Raw genomic sequence first — 18430 nt, 5'->3', positions numbered from 1 at the left:
TTGAAAATAGATTTGCAGGGAATAATGTCAAATTACAAATTATCAAACAGCCCAAGCCCATTATTATCTTTGTTTTCATCAATTACCAATAAGTTGCTCAACGTGAAACTTTTAAGTTACTCAGAGGTACGATAATTTTTCCAAAAGGCTTCTTAATAAATTATTCGGGCGGCATAATTTAAGTGCGATAAACCCTCGCACATGGACATTTCGGCGATTTCAATTCATTCCCATCCCACAAGTATCCACACACTCAGGAGGTTTTACCCCATCTTTAATGGACGTATCATGGCGTCCGGGGCGTTTACTCACATAGCAACATTCTGTTTATATACTTAATCCTGTGACCTGCGTCACTTCCGTAATAAGCCTCAATTCCTATGGTAGTACTCACACAGAAATGTAGGAGAATTGAATCACATGCTCGACGAGTCCACGATAGAACTACTGTTTTGGGGCAATTAGTCAGTTTCACCTAAAACAAACAAATGCTACCGAACTTTATCTTCAGAAAAAATAAATTATATCTAATCGGTGTTATTTGTTATGTTATACTGTACATACATTAATTGTCTGTACTCTTAATCTCCTAATTCTCGAAAACAAATATTCGAATGTTTAATGTATAACAAAATTAATTAATTACCCAACCGGACCAAGTCTAGCAGAGAAATAATACCGAATAGGAGGCTGGTTAACGCCAAGTGATGCAGAATCTTGTGCCACTGGACGTGTGCCGCGACTGAATATTCGAACTTATATCAAAGTAGATAACAGAACATGTTCACAAGTTATACTTCGTGTATCTGAAAAAATACCTTAATCGGTGGCATTTCAAATTAGATTGGTAAGGTTTGTATGGAACTAGAAATTAAATAAATCATTCACCCAAACTACCAGTCAGCAAATCACACAACTACTTGAAGTTATGTAATATGCAGAACTGGAACGTGTTTTAAATGCTCAGAAAAGACACATCTCAACACATGCTTCAACTACAAACCCCAAATAAGTACACTGAGCAAATAAAAATAACATCTAATCCCCGACACTCGAAACGGCCCTAATATATTTGCTGTAATTTCAGGTGACCAGAAAACACCTCGACGTCATTCAGATCAAAGGTAGACAATCACTGTAGAATTATGGCCAATAATGATACGGGAAAGTTTGAAGAGAAATACTCTAAGTGCCGCCGTTTGTATCGCCGATTGTCCCCTTTCTAACATCTTTAAAATGAGATGAACAATAACTCAATAAGCTGAGATCGTAGCGCAATACTCAACCATGTCGGTGGTTCAAAAAATGCATGTAATTAAACCACTATAAGCTGATATAATGCCTCAGACACATATCAGTTCTTCGTACATATAAATAAACAGGCGACTGCTCTATGTTACTGCGATTTTAATATCAAATTACTTGCACAAACTCATACATTGTACATTAACAAATTACAACTTGTACAATTAATTAATAGTTTCGGAGTGAGTGAGTATTCATTGGGATATCCAATTAATACCCTAGAGGGACTGACAACAAAGCTATGTCAACACCAATGTTATACTCTCTCCTGTCAAACATGTCTGCCAGGTCAGGTTATAATATAATGTATATATTTTATTCTGTTGTTACGAGTGAAAATAACAAAACTGCCTAAAAGTAAACAATGACCTGTCAAACTTTGTATCATTACAACAAGCGGATATTTCATCATATTTAGAACCGATATAGCCTAGTATACACACTATACAGTGACAAATGTGAATATATAATACTTATCATCAAACATTTACAAACACGTGAACAAGTAGCAACTGAAACTGTTTCAGGTGTTAAATCTAATATGCCAGTCGTATGCATTAATGTAATTAACTGTACTGTAGATTAAACCCACGTCTTTTGTCTCGGACAGGAGTTGTATGTCCCTGTTTTCAAGGTCTATGTTTTGAAGAGTATATAAGAATATTCACACTAAAATTAATATGACAATTATAATATATCATTCAATAAATCCTAGTAGTTTGTTATAAGTGGAAGCACAAATTATGGCATGTTTCTAGGTTAAAAAACAAATAAACAGATTAGTTCAATCACCCCCATCGCCGTTATTACCGAAACGACGATTTCTACGCTCGGCAAGTTTGTCTTGTAAATCTTGTTCAGCCCTTGCTTTGTTCACTCCCTGGACTTTATTAAACTGTCTCTTGTCTGCTTCGTGCTGCTCTTTTATTTTCGCGATATCATCTGTAACGAGAGATTCCACACGGAACATATGACGTAACAAAGTTGGATAAACATGATGCGCATATACATTTAATATGTAACTGATTCGTACAAAGTTTGAGCGGGGGTGGCAAGACAGTTTAAACATGGTTGTATTACTTTTTCAGTTACGTGGACTTCATGACGCTGTTGAATCCATGTAAATCTGTGATGAATCGATCAACATGTTTTGTGCCAGTGTGAAAAGGACGATTAATGGATTTCCTTTATAGGTTACTTTTGTGAAGCTTCTTTATACTATGATGGGCATCATCGAACAAACACAGTTCGTGACGACAGAGATATTCATGTCCAGAGGAATAGACTCCGAGAGTATTGTTTCGTTTGGGTAGATGCCAAAATGTATTCATGGTCTTTACGGGCAAGTAGTTAAAACTGACTGGTACGTGTCAACTCTTATTCAATCCGGTATTCACACTTAACAAACTACAGCGGGTTAAATAAAAACACTATTAATTAATATGTGCTTTCAAATTAAGTTAAATGAGTTTTGTAATTAATACGACATTGTTATACTGAGACTCTGGATGAATTGAATATATTGAACCAGCCATTCCCACGTGTGACTTTGAAAATCTTCTTTACAGTAACGCGTACCTATGGCAACGATTATATGTGCTACACTTCACATTGACCAAGCAATAATCTCCTTTTATTGTTTCTACCTAACGCACGTACAGATTGTACCACACTATTCAGCACTGTGATTCTTTCTTTGAGATGATCTACTTATCTTGGTATTTCATATATTTCATTTCCTTTCAAATGAGTGCTTTACAATATAATAAAGTGATCTATTATTGATCGACGGGGAACTTCTAAATAAAGGGATACAGCACGAATTCTTGTTTATTTTACGCGATACATAATGCCAAGAGCCTAAGTAACCATAGCAACACTCGTTTTGTCGAGATTCGATGGAAACACCTTACAACGCTTCGAGAATGTTGGTTTTGATTTACAATATCGACCCCCATGTCGTTGAATAGTTGTATATAATAAGAAAATAAACACAAATAATAAAAATACGAAATATTAGTCAACACGCTGATTGTTAAACATTTGTTACATGGTTCTTCCTTTTACTCGACACTAGGTAATGTCCCACCTGTAAATAAAAGACAAAACGAGGATCAAACCTAAACGATTAGATCTGAAATTTAGTAATTCATATACGTTAGTCGAACCCGGGAATCGTATTCGTATATCACGTATCATTGTAAAAATAATAAATCTAATTATATGCATACCACATAAGTACAACCGATAATCTGCTGAGCATACCAATCGACCCACGACATAGCTATGTTTGCTATTGTAAATGGAACAACGTGTCATATATGTATTCAAATGGAGTACTACCCGCAGTATAATTTCTTTGCGTTGGGTGTTGCGGTAACACAATAAACTGTGAACAAGTGGTTGTCTCACGAACTATTTCCTCTAGACATGATGCCCTGTGTTGATGTTAATATTTTTGTCAATTTTGTCAATTGAGTAAGACATAAACGTGTTTCCCACGTGTATGTGTTACAAAAACTCATCGATCAACTTTAACACAAAAGAATATTTCTCAAATAATTAACAGTTACTATTTAACCGGGTTGGGTAGCTACAATTATTAGTTATGCGCAATTTCAAATTAGCTTTGATGTTTCCGTTTGTTGTTCTTGTTCGCATCAGTCAATATGTATACTGGTATATACGTGTGTTGAATGTTTTTAATAAATGAAATGAAGTTGTGGTAGTTTTTTTTATATCTCCACTTACCGTCAACAGCACCCCCTCTAGCCTTGCCAGCCAAGCCTTTGAATTTTACGGCAGCATCGCCAGACTTCGGCTAAACATGAACAAATTGCTTAATTAGTATAAGTAAATGTGCCGCGAACTAATTTAATTTATATTTGTATACTGACCGCAACACAGTAATTCAAGGTGCTTACCGATGGAAGGGAAAGCACAGATTCCTCCGCAAGACCTTTCTTCTTTATTGGTATTTCTTCGCGATGGTATCCTTTGTAAACTGTAAAGTGTCATATATATCGATTATAACACATCATTACGACATGGAAAAACTGAATGATTAAAAATGAACAACAAAGGTATCATAAATGTAAAAGAAAGTTCATCATAACCATTGATATTTCTAGAACGAGTATGACATACGAACCGTTAGCACCCCAGTTACGTTTTGGTGACGCTTCCGGCTCTGGAGGAGGCGGTCTTGGTTTGCTTTCACAACAGTTCCTACAACAGCTTTTTATAGCGAGGATAAATCGTCGCCAACAGGCAGCACAACATCCCCGTCCGTCCCCCAAACCCGCACAGAGTGCAGTTCTACAACTAAATTAAGATAGCCGACATGTAATGGTTGATGTAATGGGAATCATTGCAGTATCGATGCGAATGAATTACTAATGGGGATAATGAATAAAACATGACACGTACTCACCCGACTAGCGATCCACAGCAACATGAGTAAATAAGTGCACTCAAACCTATCAATGCAGCTAAACCAAGTAACGAGCATATCGCAATTGTCGCAATACCGGCTGCTGAGAACCACCAATCATCTATTGGCTCCGTTACATTTTCGATGAAATTCATGGGGTAATCCGACAACCCTGGAACAGCAAAAATAAACATTTATTTTCTGACATATATACACATACATACATACTATATATCTAGATTTATTCACTGGTGAATGAAGGGATTGGCAGCGTGAGCAACCTATCAGCGACCTCGTTGCAGCTGGTGGTTTCTTGCATTAATGAGAGAAAGCTATGCCATAATTTCCTACTTCAAACCTAAAAGTAGCTGGCCTGAAAGTTTCAGCGATATTGAGAGAATGGAGTCATTCTATGTAGTGAGTGATCAGTGTCAACAAATGGTGCAAAATAATTTGATGATAGCGGAAATCACATTGACCTTGACGAGTACTTCAAATGAAGGCTTTGGCAAGGAACAAATCACCATCATTATGTATGACAATCTCGCATAATATAATCGCTTAAATGCATATTACAAAATTAATTACAGATAAGTAACTGACCTGACAATGCGGATGACGGAGTGCCTTCGTCATTACCGGAAAACACGGCAAACAAATATTGTTGAGATATAAAGTTCTTAGTGTTTGATAGTCCAGATTCGACATCTGCAGTGTTATCAGCTACTCCATACACATAAACTATAATACTAAAGTAAACAAAATATTGTATAATAAGTTTCATTCCACTAAAACTATCCGAAATATCTAAATAATTAGAAAGATCATTTGGTATTTTCGAAAAAAAATGAAGTGGTTCTAGTATTCTAAAGATATTACAGGTTGTCACAATAAAAAAGTATCGAATTGTACCATTGAGTCAATGATTTCAAATTTAGGCGACATTCATGTAAATACATTGAATCTTAAATAAATGAATCTATATATTACTTCGATGACTGGAGTAAACGTCGCTTAGCCGATACTGTCACTACATCACCAACAGTTAACACATGGGATATTCCACATCTACCAGTTGGATAGTCTGCTCGAATAAGTGTTGTCAGTGGTTCCAGAAAATTCTCTTCATCATCCAAAATATCTTGCTTAGTTCGTCCTGTCAAATGTATGGCAACTAGGTTCAGGTAAGGGTTGAAAGTGTCTATTCTAGCGTTGATAACCTCTGAAATTAATGGTGGGTTCCCATCATCAGTTCCTGTAACTGTGAATGCATACTTAGTGTATACTGCAGGTCTAACTCCAGTGGACAGACTCACGTCACCTGTACCTGGGTTGACACTGAAGGTACTAGACGAATCATGAATGCTGTATTGCACAACAGTGTCTAGATCTGCATCCGTTGCTTGAACTTGTATGACCGGTTCACCAAGTAAATTTAAGTAAGATAGTTCGCCACTGTAAAAATGTGGATTGAATACTGGTGGATTGTCGTTAACATCAACAATAGTTATTGTCACTGTCGTTGAAGCTGTTTCAGCAGGCGAACCAGAATCAGTTGCTATCACTACAAATGTAATCTCTCGGTAAAGCTCACTATCTAGTTCCTCTTTAACTGTTACCACACCAGTGTCAGAATTGATTGAGAAATACGTGTTTGCTATGGGACCATTGTCATCTAGTACAGAGGATATGGAATATGTAATTATACTGTCTTCACCGGCATCTTCATCAGTAGCAGAAACATGAATGACTGTGGTTTGCAGTGGACTATCTTCTCGAATACCACTCGCATATGGCGAGGTATTAATAAATGTAGGTGCGTGGTCATTCATGTCAATTACGTTGATAGCTACAACTCCATAGTCTTCTGCATAACCATCTTGTATTGTTCGAACCAAAAAGGCATACTGTTGTATTTCTTCATAGTCTATTTCTCCCGCTACTAACAAAATACCTGTGTCTATACTCAAATAAAAATCCTCCATATATGAACCGCCAATTATATCATACATAATATCTCCACCACAAATAGTAAAACAGTTAAGCGTTCCAACCACTGTACCAATTGCAGCGTTTTCTTGAACTGTTAGTTCCACGTCAGCATCAACCAATGGAACTCCTTCTGCTGCTTCTAAAACCGTGATACTGGCTGTACACTCGTCATACATATTTGGGTTCTTGTCATCTTCAATGCGGATAACAAATGAGTAGGCAATTGTTTGTTGTCTGTTCAGTTCTCCCAGAAGATAAATACTGCCTTTTTCTGCATCGATCGCCCATGTACCTAGTAGATATTATAAATAGGATGTAATACATGAACAAACTATTGTGAAAATACAATTAGTGAATTGACATGATTGCAATGAATAAGTATTTTATGGTAAATATTTACGAATATTAAAATTCGACAAACCATCATTTCCACTCATTATTCGGTATGTCCTTTCAGTGTTTCTTAGAACATAATCATCCGGGTCGCTGCTTCTTATGACCATGGCTGGCATTCCTGCTTCCATGTCTTCTCGTACATTCGTCAAGTAATTATTTGCATCAGTGCAAATTGGGCCGTTATCATTTTCGTCAATGACTGTGACATTTACCACTGCATCACCTGTCCTTGCTGGGTCACCTTTATCCGATACTCTAATCAGAAGAACATACCTGTGAAAACATAATTTAAATACATAGTACATACAAGGACAATTGAATGAACTTAAAATACATAATAAAATAGATCCAATTAATTAATTAATTCCCAACTGAAAGTATTATTTGATATGCTTACGAGGATATTTCTTCTCTGTCAAGTACAGCTATAGTTTCTAGTCTGCCACTATATTCTCCAATACCAAAATGTCCATTATCGTCTCCGCCTATGATAGTAAAGAATGTTTCTCCATTTAGATCTTCATCTGGATCTGTCGCAACAAACGTGAAGAGGCTTGTATGTTTAGGACTGTTCTCATAGACGGAGAGTTGAACGTCGCTTGGTGTAATAAGAGGATCATTATCATTCTTGTCAATCACATGTATCTCAATTGCACATAAAGCTGTACGTTGTGGAAAACCATTGTCTGATACTTTAATATTTATACTGTATATATCATGACGCTCTCTGTCTAAGCTCTCTATTGCACGAATACCGTGTGTTACCTCATCAAGAACAAAGTCGTACTCATTAACACCAGATATAACAGTATAAGATAATTCAGCATTTTCATTAATATCCGGGTCTGTTGCATGAACAGTTGTGATAAGCACATCAGGACCTTGGTTTTCCTCAATGAAGATTATATCTATAGGTACATCACAAATTGGATCATTGTCATTTATATCTGTTACTTCGATATTGAGGATAAATGAGTCCCTCTTAACCATAGTTTCATTGTTAGCCTTGTCAAATGCTGTGATGTTCAAAATATACAGGTCTCGATACTCTCGGTCTAGATTAGACCCAAGTGTAACCAACCCTGTCTGGCTATTGATATGGAATGTCCCGTCATCACCCTGGGTGCCATCAGTTATATAATATTCAATTTCGCCATGGAAGCCGTAATCATCATCGCTTGCTGCAGCTGTGTAGATAGGGGCCCCAACTAATGTATTTTCCGGGAGGGAAATAGTATCCGTATCGGCCGTAAACTTAGGAGCATGATTATTTACTGACTTCACTTCAACTGTAATTCGAGCATAGCCAGACAAGGATGGATCTCCACCATCGACAGCTCGAATAACCAATCGATAAAAAGCCGTTCTGTGCCATGCAAGTGCATTCTTTGTACGCAACTCATTATCAATAAAGTCAAAGTCGCCGCCTGTATTGCCAAAGAGAATATCGTAATCTATATTCTGGTTCGTACCCAAGTCGTTATCTGTAGCAAACAGAGTCATTAAAGTGGAATCGATTGCAGCAGTTTCATATACTTCAATAGAATACAGCGTTGGTTCAAATGCTGGTGCATTGTCATTGACATCATTGACAGTGATTTTTACTAGAGCTGTGTCATGGAGCTCATCACCAAATTCTGGAATACTATCTATTGCAGTCACTTCTAAAGTATAAAAGTCTGTTTCCTCTCTGTCAATAATTCCCGCAGTATATATAACTCCTGACCTTGTATCAATAGAAAACTTTCCATCTTCATTTCCACCAGTGATATAGTAGCGTATCTGACTATGCACATGATCAGGATCATCCTTTGGATCTGGTTCCAAAGCATTAACAGTAATTACACTTGTATGTCCTGCAACATTTTCGTCAATGTCTTTCTCATAGAAAGTACCTGTATTAAACTGAAATTCGGGGACTGCTTCATTCACAGGCAACACTGTCACAGCAATGTACCCAGTTGATGAAAGTACTGGTATTCCAAGATCTGCAACTTCAATAGTAAGATAATACGATTTCGTTGTTTCATAATCTAAGACACCATTCACAACAAGTTCATCTCCACTTATGCTAAATTGGTTTGAATCATCTCCAGACACAATGCTTATTGTGAAGTCAGTATTTGGTGAGCCAAGATCATTGTCCACAACAGTCATTGTAGTCACCAATGCACCAATTATGGCATCTTCTAGAATTGTTCCTGCATAAAACACTGGTTGGAAAGTGGGTGGCTGATCATTGGCATCATCAACTGTGATAACAACTGAAGCAAGTGCTTGTAATTCCATGCCCGGAATAGCAAGGTCTGTAGCTGTTATTTCAAGGGTGTACTTGTCTATTGTTTCCCGATCTAGTGTCCTCTTAACTAATATTGACCCTTCAGTGTCATTGATTTCGAAAACGCCATCAATATTTCCATCTGTAATTTCATAGTATACTTTTCCATCATCCATTACATCTCGATCTACTGCAGTGACAGTAATCACTAATGTTCCAGCAGCGGAATTCTCAAGTACATTACAATGGTAAACAGAGTATGGTTCATATACTGGTGGGTATTCGTTCACTCCCTGAACAGCCACTGTGATGACTGCCGACCCTTCATTTACTCCATCTGATATTTTCATCGTTAGGACGTGGACGGTTTTTGTTTCAGCATCCAACATGCGATTTACATAGATGCTACCACTGTTTTCGTCAATTCGGAAATAGTTATCCCCATTACCACTGGTAATCGTATAAACAAAATCACTTCCGAAGTCATCGTCCATACAATTTGGAGTTATTACATATGAATCAATAGAAGTATCTTCTGGTACCACCACATTGTAACCGATTGGATCACAGTATGGCACATTATCATTTGTGTCAAGCACAACTACATTAATTGTACCAGTTCCTGTTTTTTCTGTCATTCCTCCATCAACTGCCTCTACAAGTAATTGATATGTTTCTGTCATCTCCCAGTCTAATTTCCGCAAGAGGTATATAACACCGGTATCACTTACAATGTCAAATTTTCCTTCTTCATTTCCATCAATAATACTGTATGTGATGTCACCTATGAATAAAGTGTAGTGTCATGTAAATTAAATAAAGAAAAATGCACTGAATCGGCAAATCTCGTACTGTCTATAATTGTAATTATAAAAAAATCACAAATTCCAAATTAACTGGAATAAATATCTGTAAAATATATATTCATGGAATGTGATACGCAGACTAACCATCATTTCCTGAATCATAATCTGTTGCATTAAGTTGTACAGCTGTAGCTCCTATCGAAAGATCTTCAGACAGAGTTGCCACGATAGGATTGGTCAAAAATCGTGGTGTGTACTCATTCTCCCCTGAGAAAACAATGAAATTAAAGTAATTAAAAACCTAACCCTGATTTACTGACATGATAAAATAAAGTTCAACATCTATTTGTTTATTGTACAGCAATTCCAATTTACCTGTAATATCCACAACAACAGTCACTGTTGATGAACCTGGTGGAGTAGCGTCATCAATAACTTTCACTATAAGTTGGAAGCTTTCAACTGTTTCGAAATCTACTTCATACTTTAATACGATTTCTGGTACATTGTCTACTGGTATTGCAAATGTTGGAGGAGAATTGCCATTAACAATTGTGTACATGAAACTGCCTCCATCATCATTACATACAATACTGCCGACAGTAGTTGACACCACTGTGTTTTCCGAAATTGTCCAAGAATAGAAGTCAGGATTGCATGAGGGTCCCTCGTCATTCACACAAATTACTGTAATAGTAACTGTAGTTGCACCTGTTAAAGATGTAGCGCCGTTATCAACAGCATTAACAACCAGATTGTAAGTAGCTTTTATTTCACAATCGAGTGCACCTAAAACGACAATTTCACCTGAGCTTGCATCAATACCAAATTTACCCTCATCACCAGAAACAATGGAATATGTGATGTCACCGTCAACGCCGCCATCACTGTCACTTGCAATGACTTGTAATACTAGTGTCCCTGCAAGATCAGTCTCATAAACACTTTCTGAGTATGAAGGCAGTGGAAATACAGGAGCATGTTCATTGACTCCCTTCACGAGAATATTCACAGTTGTATCACTTGCACGACTTGGTGTACCATCATCCGTAGCTCTAATTGTCAATGTGTAAATTGCTGAAGTCTCTGCATCTAGGTTTGTACTGTCTATTACATAAATATTCCCACTCTGGTCAACAGAGAACACCGAACCTGTGTTTCCTGATATGATACTCAATCCTACGTTGTCACCATCTACGTCTGTCACTGCCATCGTTACTACAGGCGAAGTACCATCATCATTTTCAAATACAGATCCAAAATAATTCAAGCTGTCGAACGAGGGTGGATTATTGTTCACCTCATCCACCGTTATGGTCAATGACTGTGTGCTCGAGTCAGTGCCTGGAACTGCTCCATCATCTGTTGCAGTGATTGTCAATGTAAACACATCAGTAGGGATGATACTGGATACTAAATATATCTCACCATTTGTTGGGTTTATATCAAACTTGGTACTTCCGGTTAGTGAATAAACCAAGCTTTCACCATTATCACTATCAGCAGCATCTGCATCAAATACCACCGTGTTTAAACTTGTGTCTTCCGGGATAGATATGAACTGGGCACCACCAGGTGTGAACGTTGGCGTGTACTCATTAATTCCAGTCACCAGAACGTTCACCATAACAATTGTTGTCAGTGACGGAGGACCAACATCACTGACATGAATTTGAATTGCGTGGTTTTCTTTTGTTTCATAGTCCAGCGTAGCGCCCAGCGTTATTTCTCCAGTACTTAAATCAACATCAAATAAATTACTGCTTGGATCACCATCAACATTTGCAATTGAATACTCAATAATTGCATTGGCGCCTAAATCGGAGGTATCTGCACATTGTGCTCCCAAATCATAGATGACATTCCCAACAGCAGTGTCTTCTGCTCTTGTTTCCACAACACTAGAGAAAGTGCAGACAGGTTCATTGTCATTATAGTCGGTAACTGTTATTGTCACAGTTGCGGTTGCAGCATTTGATGATGGGGTAGTTCCTCTATCTGTTGCAATAACACTTAATTTACACGTATCAATAGTTTCACGGTCAAGTGGTGATTTCAGAGTAATGATTCCCGTGTCTTCTTCTATTTGAAAGGAAGTTGAACCAGTCAGGGCAAAGTAAATTTCGCCATCTGGACCAAAATCGGCATCACTAGCAGATACTTGAAACACAAATTGACCAACAGGGATATTTTCTTGCTGTGATGTTGTGTATGGTGTATCATCGAATATTGGGGTTTCTGTATTACGTCCTTCAACATGCACTGTAACCATTGCAGTAGCAGATCTATAACCCACACCACCATTTAGATCCCTTGCTTCAACATTGATTTGGAATATTTGCTGTGATACGTCATCGTAATCTAAAGCCACAGTGTTCGTTATCGCACCAGTACTTGGATCAATAGTAAAAATCGAAGTGGGATCTGGATTGCCACCTTCACGAAAAATGAAAAAAAGGGACTCAATATTGTGTTGATTGGAATACCATTATGATAATATATGAAAATAATGATATGTTCATGAACAAAGCTAATATAACGTGTTTCAATAAGTTTTGCACTTACCAGTGATAACATATTGAATAAGTCCATTATCTACAGGGTCATCATTATCTGAGGCTATCACTGTTTCGATTGGAAGGTTATTCATATCTTCTGGGACAATCACACTAGAAATGATATTAAATATCAATGTTTACTTGCTCTGGGTTTAGAGAAATGAATTCTGAATGAGAGCACATGCATGATGTGTGGGATTACCTGTAAATCGTTGGACTAAATATTGGTGGATTGTCATTCACATCGTTAACATTCAAAGTTACAGTCACTGGAACTGTAGTTCCACTAGAGTCTGTAGCTTCTACTGTGATGGTGTGGCCAGTATCTGTCTCATAGTCCAGGTTTTGAAGTAGGATTACATCTCCATTTGTATTGATACCAAACTGTGGACATGCACACGCAGCGGCTATACTGTAGTGGACAACACCATGTGGAGTGTCTGCCGAATCACCATCATTGGCTGTCACAGTTACAATAGTCGAATATATAGGAATATCTTCATCCACGTCCGTAGTGTATGTAGCTAACATTGTAAACACAAATATGGTTCAAATTCAACATAAATATATGTTGGGAATGTATAAATAATAATTGAAAAAAAAAACAAGTTTGAGATTATTTGCGTAAATCGTTCAAAAAACTACATATACCCTTTACCACGTGTACTATCATTGTATTGATGCATGTTGCCAGGCACATTATTTCTGCCCATTCAAATATGTGGTTTACGTGTCCTTGACCAGACCCCTCCCCATCTGAGCCCATTACAGACTTCTGAAGAAATAAAACGTGCTTATATTGTACGTTTAACACTCAGCTGCATCAACAGAGTATTCCTTTCATAACAAACAACAAAAAACAAAAAAAATAAAATAAATAAAACTAACTATTATACTCGATTTAGCTCTACTTACGTTGGTTAAATAAAGGATTATTGTCATTAACAGGAAGGATGTTAACTGTTACTGCTAAAATGATTTCATTTATTGTGTCCGAAACGTGAATGTCCAAATTGTAAGATCGAGTACCAAGGTCGTAGTCTTGAGCAGTATTTAATTTGAAGTCCCCTGTCGCAGTTACTTCAAAAGGAGGGTTCATGGACGGATCAATGCTGTAAAACAACGTTACATCAGACGGATCTTCATCATTACAAATTGAACTGAGCTCGATGATCGTGTAAGGTACCCCTTCATCTTCATTCACGTTTACCACAAATGACATAGAAGTGCATGCTGGGAAATGGTCGTTTACATCATTAATGGTTATCACGGCATTGTATGAAAGCGTGGTAGCACTATTAACAGCTGTTATGGTGAGTGTGTAAGAGGGAGGGTTCCCTGTCAGAGATTCATAATCTATGGGATTCGCTACTCTGATGGTACCACTGCCGTCTATATAAAATAGATCGTCAGTATCTCCGTCTGTAATTGAATATACCATCAGACCATCAGCAGTGTCGACAGAATCAGCATCGGTTGCCGGGCAACTGACAACAACAGACCCTATTGAGGACTCCTCATCGATACTTGAATCACACGAACCAGGAGCAGGAGAAACTGGAGCGAATTCATTCTCTGGGAGAATTGTGACAGTGATATAAACAGTTGTACTTTTCGGAAGTGGCGTTCCTTGGTCAGTTACAACCAGTTCAACGTTGTACTGGTGGTTTGGTGTGTTATCGTAATCCAAAGTACTGCCTCCTGTATGGAAAGTGATTTTATATGAATTAATAATTAAATATGAAGGCTATTCATGTAAGTGCCGGGTCATGCGGACCAGTTATTGTGAGTCGTCTTACCCAATAGTCTGACGCCGACAGCAGGGGCATACTCAAAATCTGGACCCGTTGCCGGATTAGGTTGATTAACTGAGTAGATTAGATCGCCATTTGTTCCATCATCGGGGTCGGTGCACGTCAAATCAAGGTCGGTTACTGCAGTGAAAGGAGCTAAAAGGAAATAAAAAGTGGAGAAAATGACTAGGTATTTGATTATATCAAATAGAATTGCATTCAATATTAACATGTGAAGAAAAGCAATAATACGTATATTTTGTACAGAGAACATCGTACATTGTAAAAAGACAACAAAAGTTACTGTTGTAAATGTAACTTCTCGGCACTCATATTTTGAAATGTGTTAACTATTGATTTTCCTATGTTCATCTAACGTTCTATTATATATTATCAATGTGGTAGTTAGAAATAAAATAGTTTAAGCTTTTCAAAACCTAAAGCTAGGAGGGAAATGATTTGCTAATGGTGAAGTGTATGGTAAAATTTTACACAATTCAGAGACAGTTAATAGTATTATTAGTTCTCACTTGTATTCTCTAACACCTGTACACTGTATGCTGTTTGTAGACAAACTGGCGTATTATCATTGATATCAAGCACTGTTACTGTGAGTGTGTCTGTCTCTACAACTCCGCCACCATCCTCGATTTCAATAACAATATCATAAGAAGCTTCTTCTTCTCTATCCAACTGTTTTGTCAATCGTAGTTCTCCAGTCACTGGGTCCAGGGAAAATGAGTTCGTTCCACTAGAGGGTGTCACTGATGGATTTAAATAGTTTTAGAAATAATAAACACACATTCATCGTTTACCTTTCGTTACTAAACATTTCAAATTACAGAGTAGTGTGCTTCATAGTACAAGCAAAGTGGCTGTGCCGGATTACGATATACATACGTAATTTCGATCACATCTCACATCCTGTAAGGCATATTATATCACATGTTATGGAATACAATCACTGAAACAAACATGTGAATACCTGATGATATTCTGTATTCCACGATGTCGTGTGGGGATAGATCATTGTCTTGTGTGTTAGCACCAATATCAATCACCAGGTAGTCAACTAATTCATCCTCAGACACATCTACAGCTCCGGTGAATGCCGGGAGAAACACTGGATTAAACTCGTTGGTCGGCAAAATGTTCACTGTTAAAGTTAGAATAACTACGTCGTTCGCATCTACCACTGGATTTTCCTTAACAGTGATTTCAAGAGGATAATGTGTATCATCAGCGTTGTCCCAGTCAATGCCAGCTTTGGAAGAAAGCAAGATATGATTCATTACAATATATTTAATTTATAATATAACACGAGAAACAATGTTGTACCAGCTGGAATGATAGCTATCCAGACCGTTAATATTTATAAAAAAAAACATATCACAAAATGATTTACATCAGGTAAATCATGAGAAGATGTGCCAACAACTCGATAGTAATATAAAACCTACAATCAACTGAAAGAAATGTGAGTATGTAACCTACCCTTAACAGTTACTTCACCAGAAGCAGCGTCAATTTCGAACTTGCCAAAGCCATCAGCAGGATTCAAAGTGTAAATTACAGTTGTGCCATCTGGATCACTGCAATCGTAGTCATGTATCTGGAATTACATATAAAACACAAACTATATATTATATAGGTTCTATTTGTTTGTTTCACGCGATTTTTATTCATCATTTCTATAACAGTGACGTAATACTTACCAGATCATTCGTTTCAACATCTTCTTCTGGAAGATTCACCACAATTGTCATTGAATCAACGCACGTGATTTGCCCATCGCCAGTGACATCATTCACACCAACTGTAACAATGGCTGTTGCTGTGCGTGGATTGTCCACATCATTATCGCTGACATGTAACGTTAATGTCACTGAATCACCCAGTTCGTAAACCAATGGCGTTTTCACAGATACTTCTCCGGTGGATGAATCGATTAGAAAATTGTTATATGTGTCGCCGTCTGTGAAGACAAACCACAAGTGTTGATATAACAATTAGATGACCTATTGGAGATGTAACTCAACTAAACACTAATCTCCATGACGATATCTGACATGCTGTAAAGGCAAGTGAAAATATAATCTGTTTGATCGCGCATCTGCTCCGTTTAATCAGTTGATATATTTTCAAGGAATAACAGCACAGAGTACTGACATTCAATGTGTGTTTTACCTATGATACTGTATGTTAGTTCTCCTTGGTAGCCAAAATCACCATCGGTTGCCTCCAATTTGAACACGGGTGTCCCAAAAGGTTCCCCTTCGTTTATCTGTAACACAAGAAATAGAAAATATAGTTTTGCTATATAATAATTTTGTTTTAATATATTTTTCAAGGTGTCGTTGGATAGTTGTTTAATCTGAGGCAGATCGTATTCTGACATTTTTTAATGAACATTTTTCATCGACCTGGATACGTTTACTAAGCTTTTAGTTGTATCCACAAAGAAACTGGTCAAACACTTTGACGGCCTTAGCACCCCTTTTCCAAGGGTCGGGTATCGTGTCATCACATTTGTAGTGCTTGCATTAAACCTTTATTATTACGATCTGTGTGTTTATAACCTTATTACAAGACAATGAAAACAACATTACGTCTAGTTATCAGTTATATATTGCATTGCATGACTATGTCGACCGAGTATATCTGGTACTGTTAGCATATTTAACCTTAAATGGCTCAACGTTTTTGACGCTAGTACACCCATTTGGCTAATATACATACCGATATTGGCCCCGGGGGATCAGTGTCAGTAGCGAATACTGGGTCGTAGTCATTCACCGGTTCAACATTGACATACACTGTAGCTGTGGCGGTTTGCGATCCGTCACTGATCTCAACAAGGAGGATATATGCATCATCATACTGTGCGACATCGCCAGGATCGAGGTGGATTGGGTCTGTTAACGTCAGTGCTTTGTCGGGAACATCAAAGGTAAATCGTGTTGTAAGTGGTGCGACGGCACTGTTATCAGAAGCAGGGTCGATCATAAAGTCAAAAGCAGCATTGCCGGGATCATCGGGATCTGAAACAACGAAGTTAACCAGGACTGTACCAGCTGTATCAGACTCCAATACTGTGGCGTAGTACACCGTTTGGTCCAGTGTTGGGGGATTGTCATTGACATTAACGACATTAATTACTATATCCGTTGTCGCTGTTTTCACGGGAATGCCAGTGTCGCTAACTTTGATCCTCAAAGTGTATGTGTCTTGGTCTTCGTAATTCAGACTTGCTTTGGTGGTAATGGCACCATCTCGCACATCTACAGAGAACTTATCTAATCCGCTGGGTGCTGTGTAGGAAGATAGGAAGACACATATAGAAGAGTAGTGGTTAATTATTGTCAATGAAACTGCAATATGCAGAGCACAGTCACTAAACAACATAGTATAGCATTGAACACAGTGTGTGGTATTTTTGATATAATTTGATATTTGATTCACTCACAGAAAGACAAACTAATGAATACACATGGTGTAATACTTACGGTTAATTGAAACAATGTTATATATAAGTTCGCCGTCTGGTCCCCTGTCGGCATCGTCGACCACAGGTGCTGGCACGACAGTGGTTTCTATAGCAACGTCTTCTAAAACTGAGAAAGGATCGTACGGAGCATCTGAGAATGATGGAGTGTATTCGTTCACACCTTTCACCTGTAAACAAAATTAACGCGCTGCTATTTATACATACGTAACTGTGAATCATGTTTTACATTAAGGAGCTGCACAACAGAATGTAAAAAGGAACCGTAGAACATCCAGTAGACCGATGTATTTGTTAATGATCGGCTGTTTATTTAACCAAACATAGCTTATTAATAACACTGCAAAAACATTAAGAATTAGAT

At 37.6% G+C, this 18430-nt stretch overlaps 1 protein-coding gene across 1 annotated transcript in view; it reads right to left on the bottom strand.

Annotated features, from left to right (window-relative positions):
- Positions 1-1390: 1390 nt before the first annotated feature.
- The window catches only part of LOC100329017 (celsr-like protein), a 50984-nt gene continuing 33944 nt past the window's right edge, over positions 1391-18430 (bottom strand). The window contains exons 32-53 of the mRNA XM_085497463.1: positions 18068-18236; positions 17301-17872; positions 16749-16845; positions 16277-16536; positions 16056-16173; positions 15547-15825; positions 15092-15325; positions 14568-14717; positions 13684-14469; positions 12971-13292; positions 12776-12879; positions 10586-12646; positions 10355-10477; positions 7524-10188; positions 7152-7399; positions 5729-7022; positions 5342-5487; positions 4739-4910; positions 4457-4629; positions 4230-4309; positions 4057-4126; positions 1391-2247 (exon numbers count right to left, since the gene is read on the bottom strand). Of these exons, the coding sequence (XP_085353589.1) occupies positions 2090-2247; positions 4057-4126; positions 4230-4309; positions 4457-4629; positions 4739-4910; positions 5342-5487; positions 5729-7022; positions 7152-7399; positions 7524-10188; positions 10355-10477; positions 10586-12646; positions 12776-12879; positions 12971-13292; positions 13684-14469; positions 14568-14717; positions 15092-15325; positions 15547-15825; positions 16056-16173; positions 16277-16536; positions 16749-16845; positions 17301-17872; positions 18068-18236 (10281 nt within the window). The 3' untranslated portion in view covers positions 1391-2089. The remainder of the gene's footprint in view (positions 2248-4056; positions 4127-4229; positions 4310-4456; positions 4630-4738; positions 4911-5341; positions 5488-5728; positions 7023-7151; positions 7400-7523; positions 10189-10354; positions 10478-10585; positions 12647-12775; positions 12880-12970; positions 13293-13683; positions 14470-14567; positions 14718-15091; positions 15326-15546; positions 15826-16055; positions 16174-16276; positions 16537-16748; positions 16846-17300; positions 17873-18067; positions 18237-18430) is intronic.

The sequence above is a fragment of the Saccoglossus kowalevskii genome, chromosome 3 (genome assembly GCF_978046115.1).
Source record: "Saccoglossus kowalevskii chromosome 3, keSacKowa6.1, whole genome shotgun sequence".
NCBI classification, from domain to species: Eukaryota; Metazoa; Hemichordata; class Enteropneusta; family Harrimaniidae; genus Saccoglossus; species Saccoglossus kowalevskii.
Note: the sequence above shows the minus strand (reverse complement) of the source record. Positions and strands in the feature narration are given on the sequence as shown.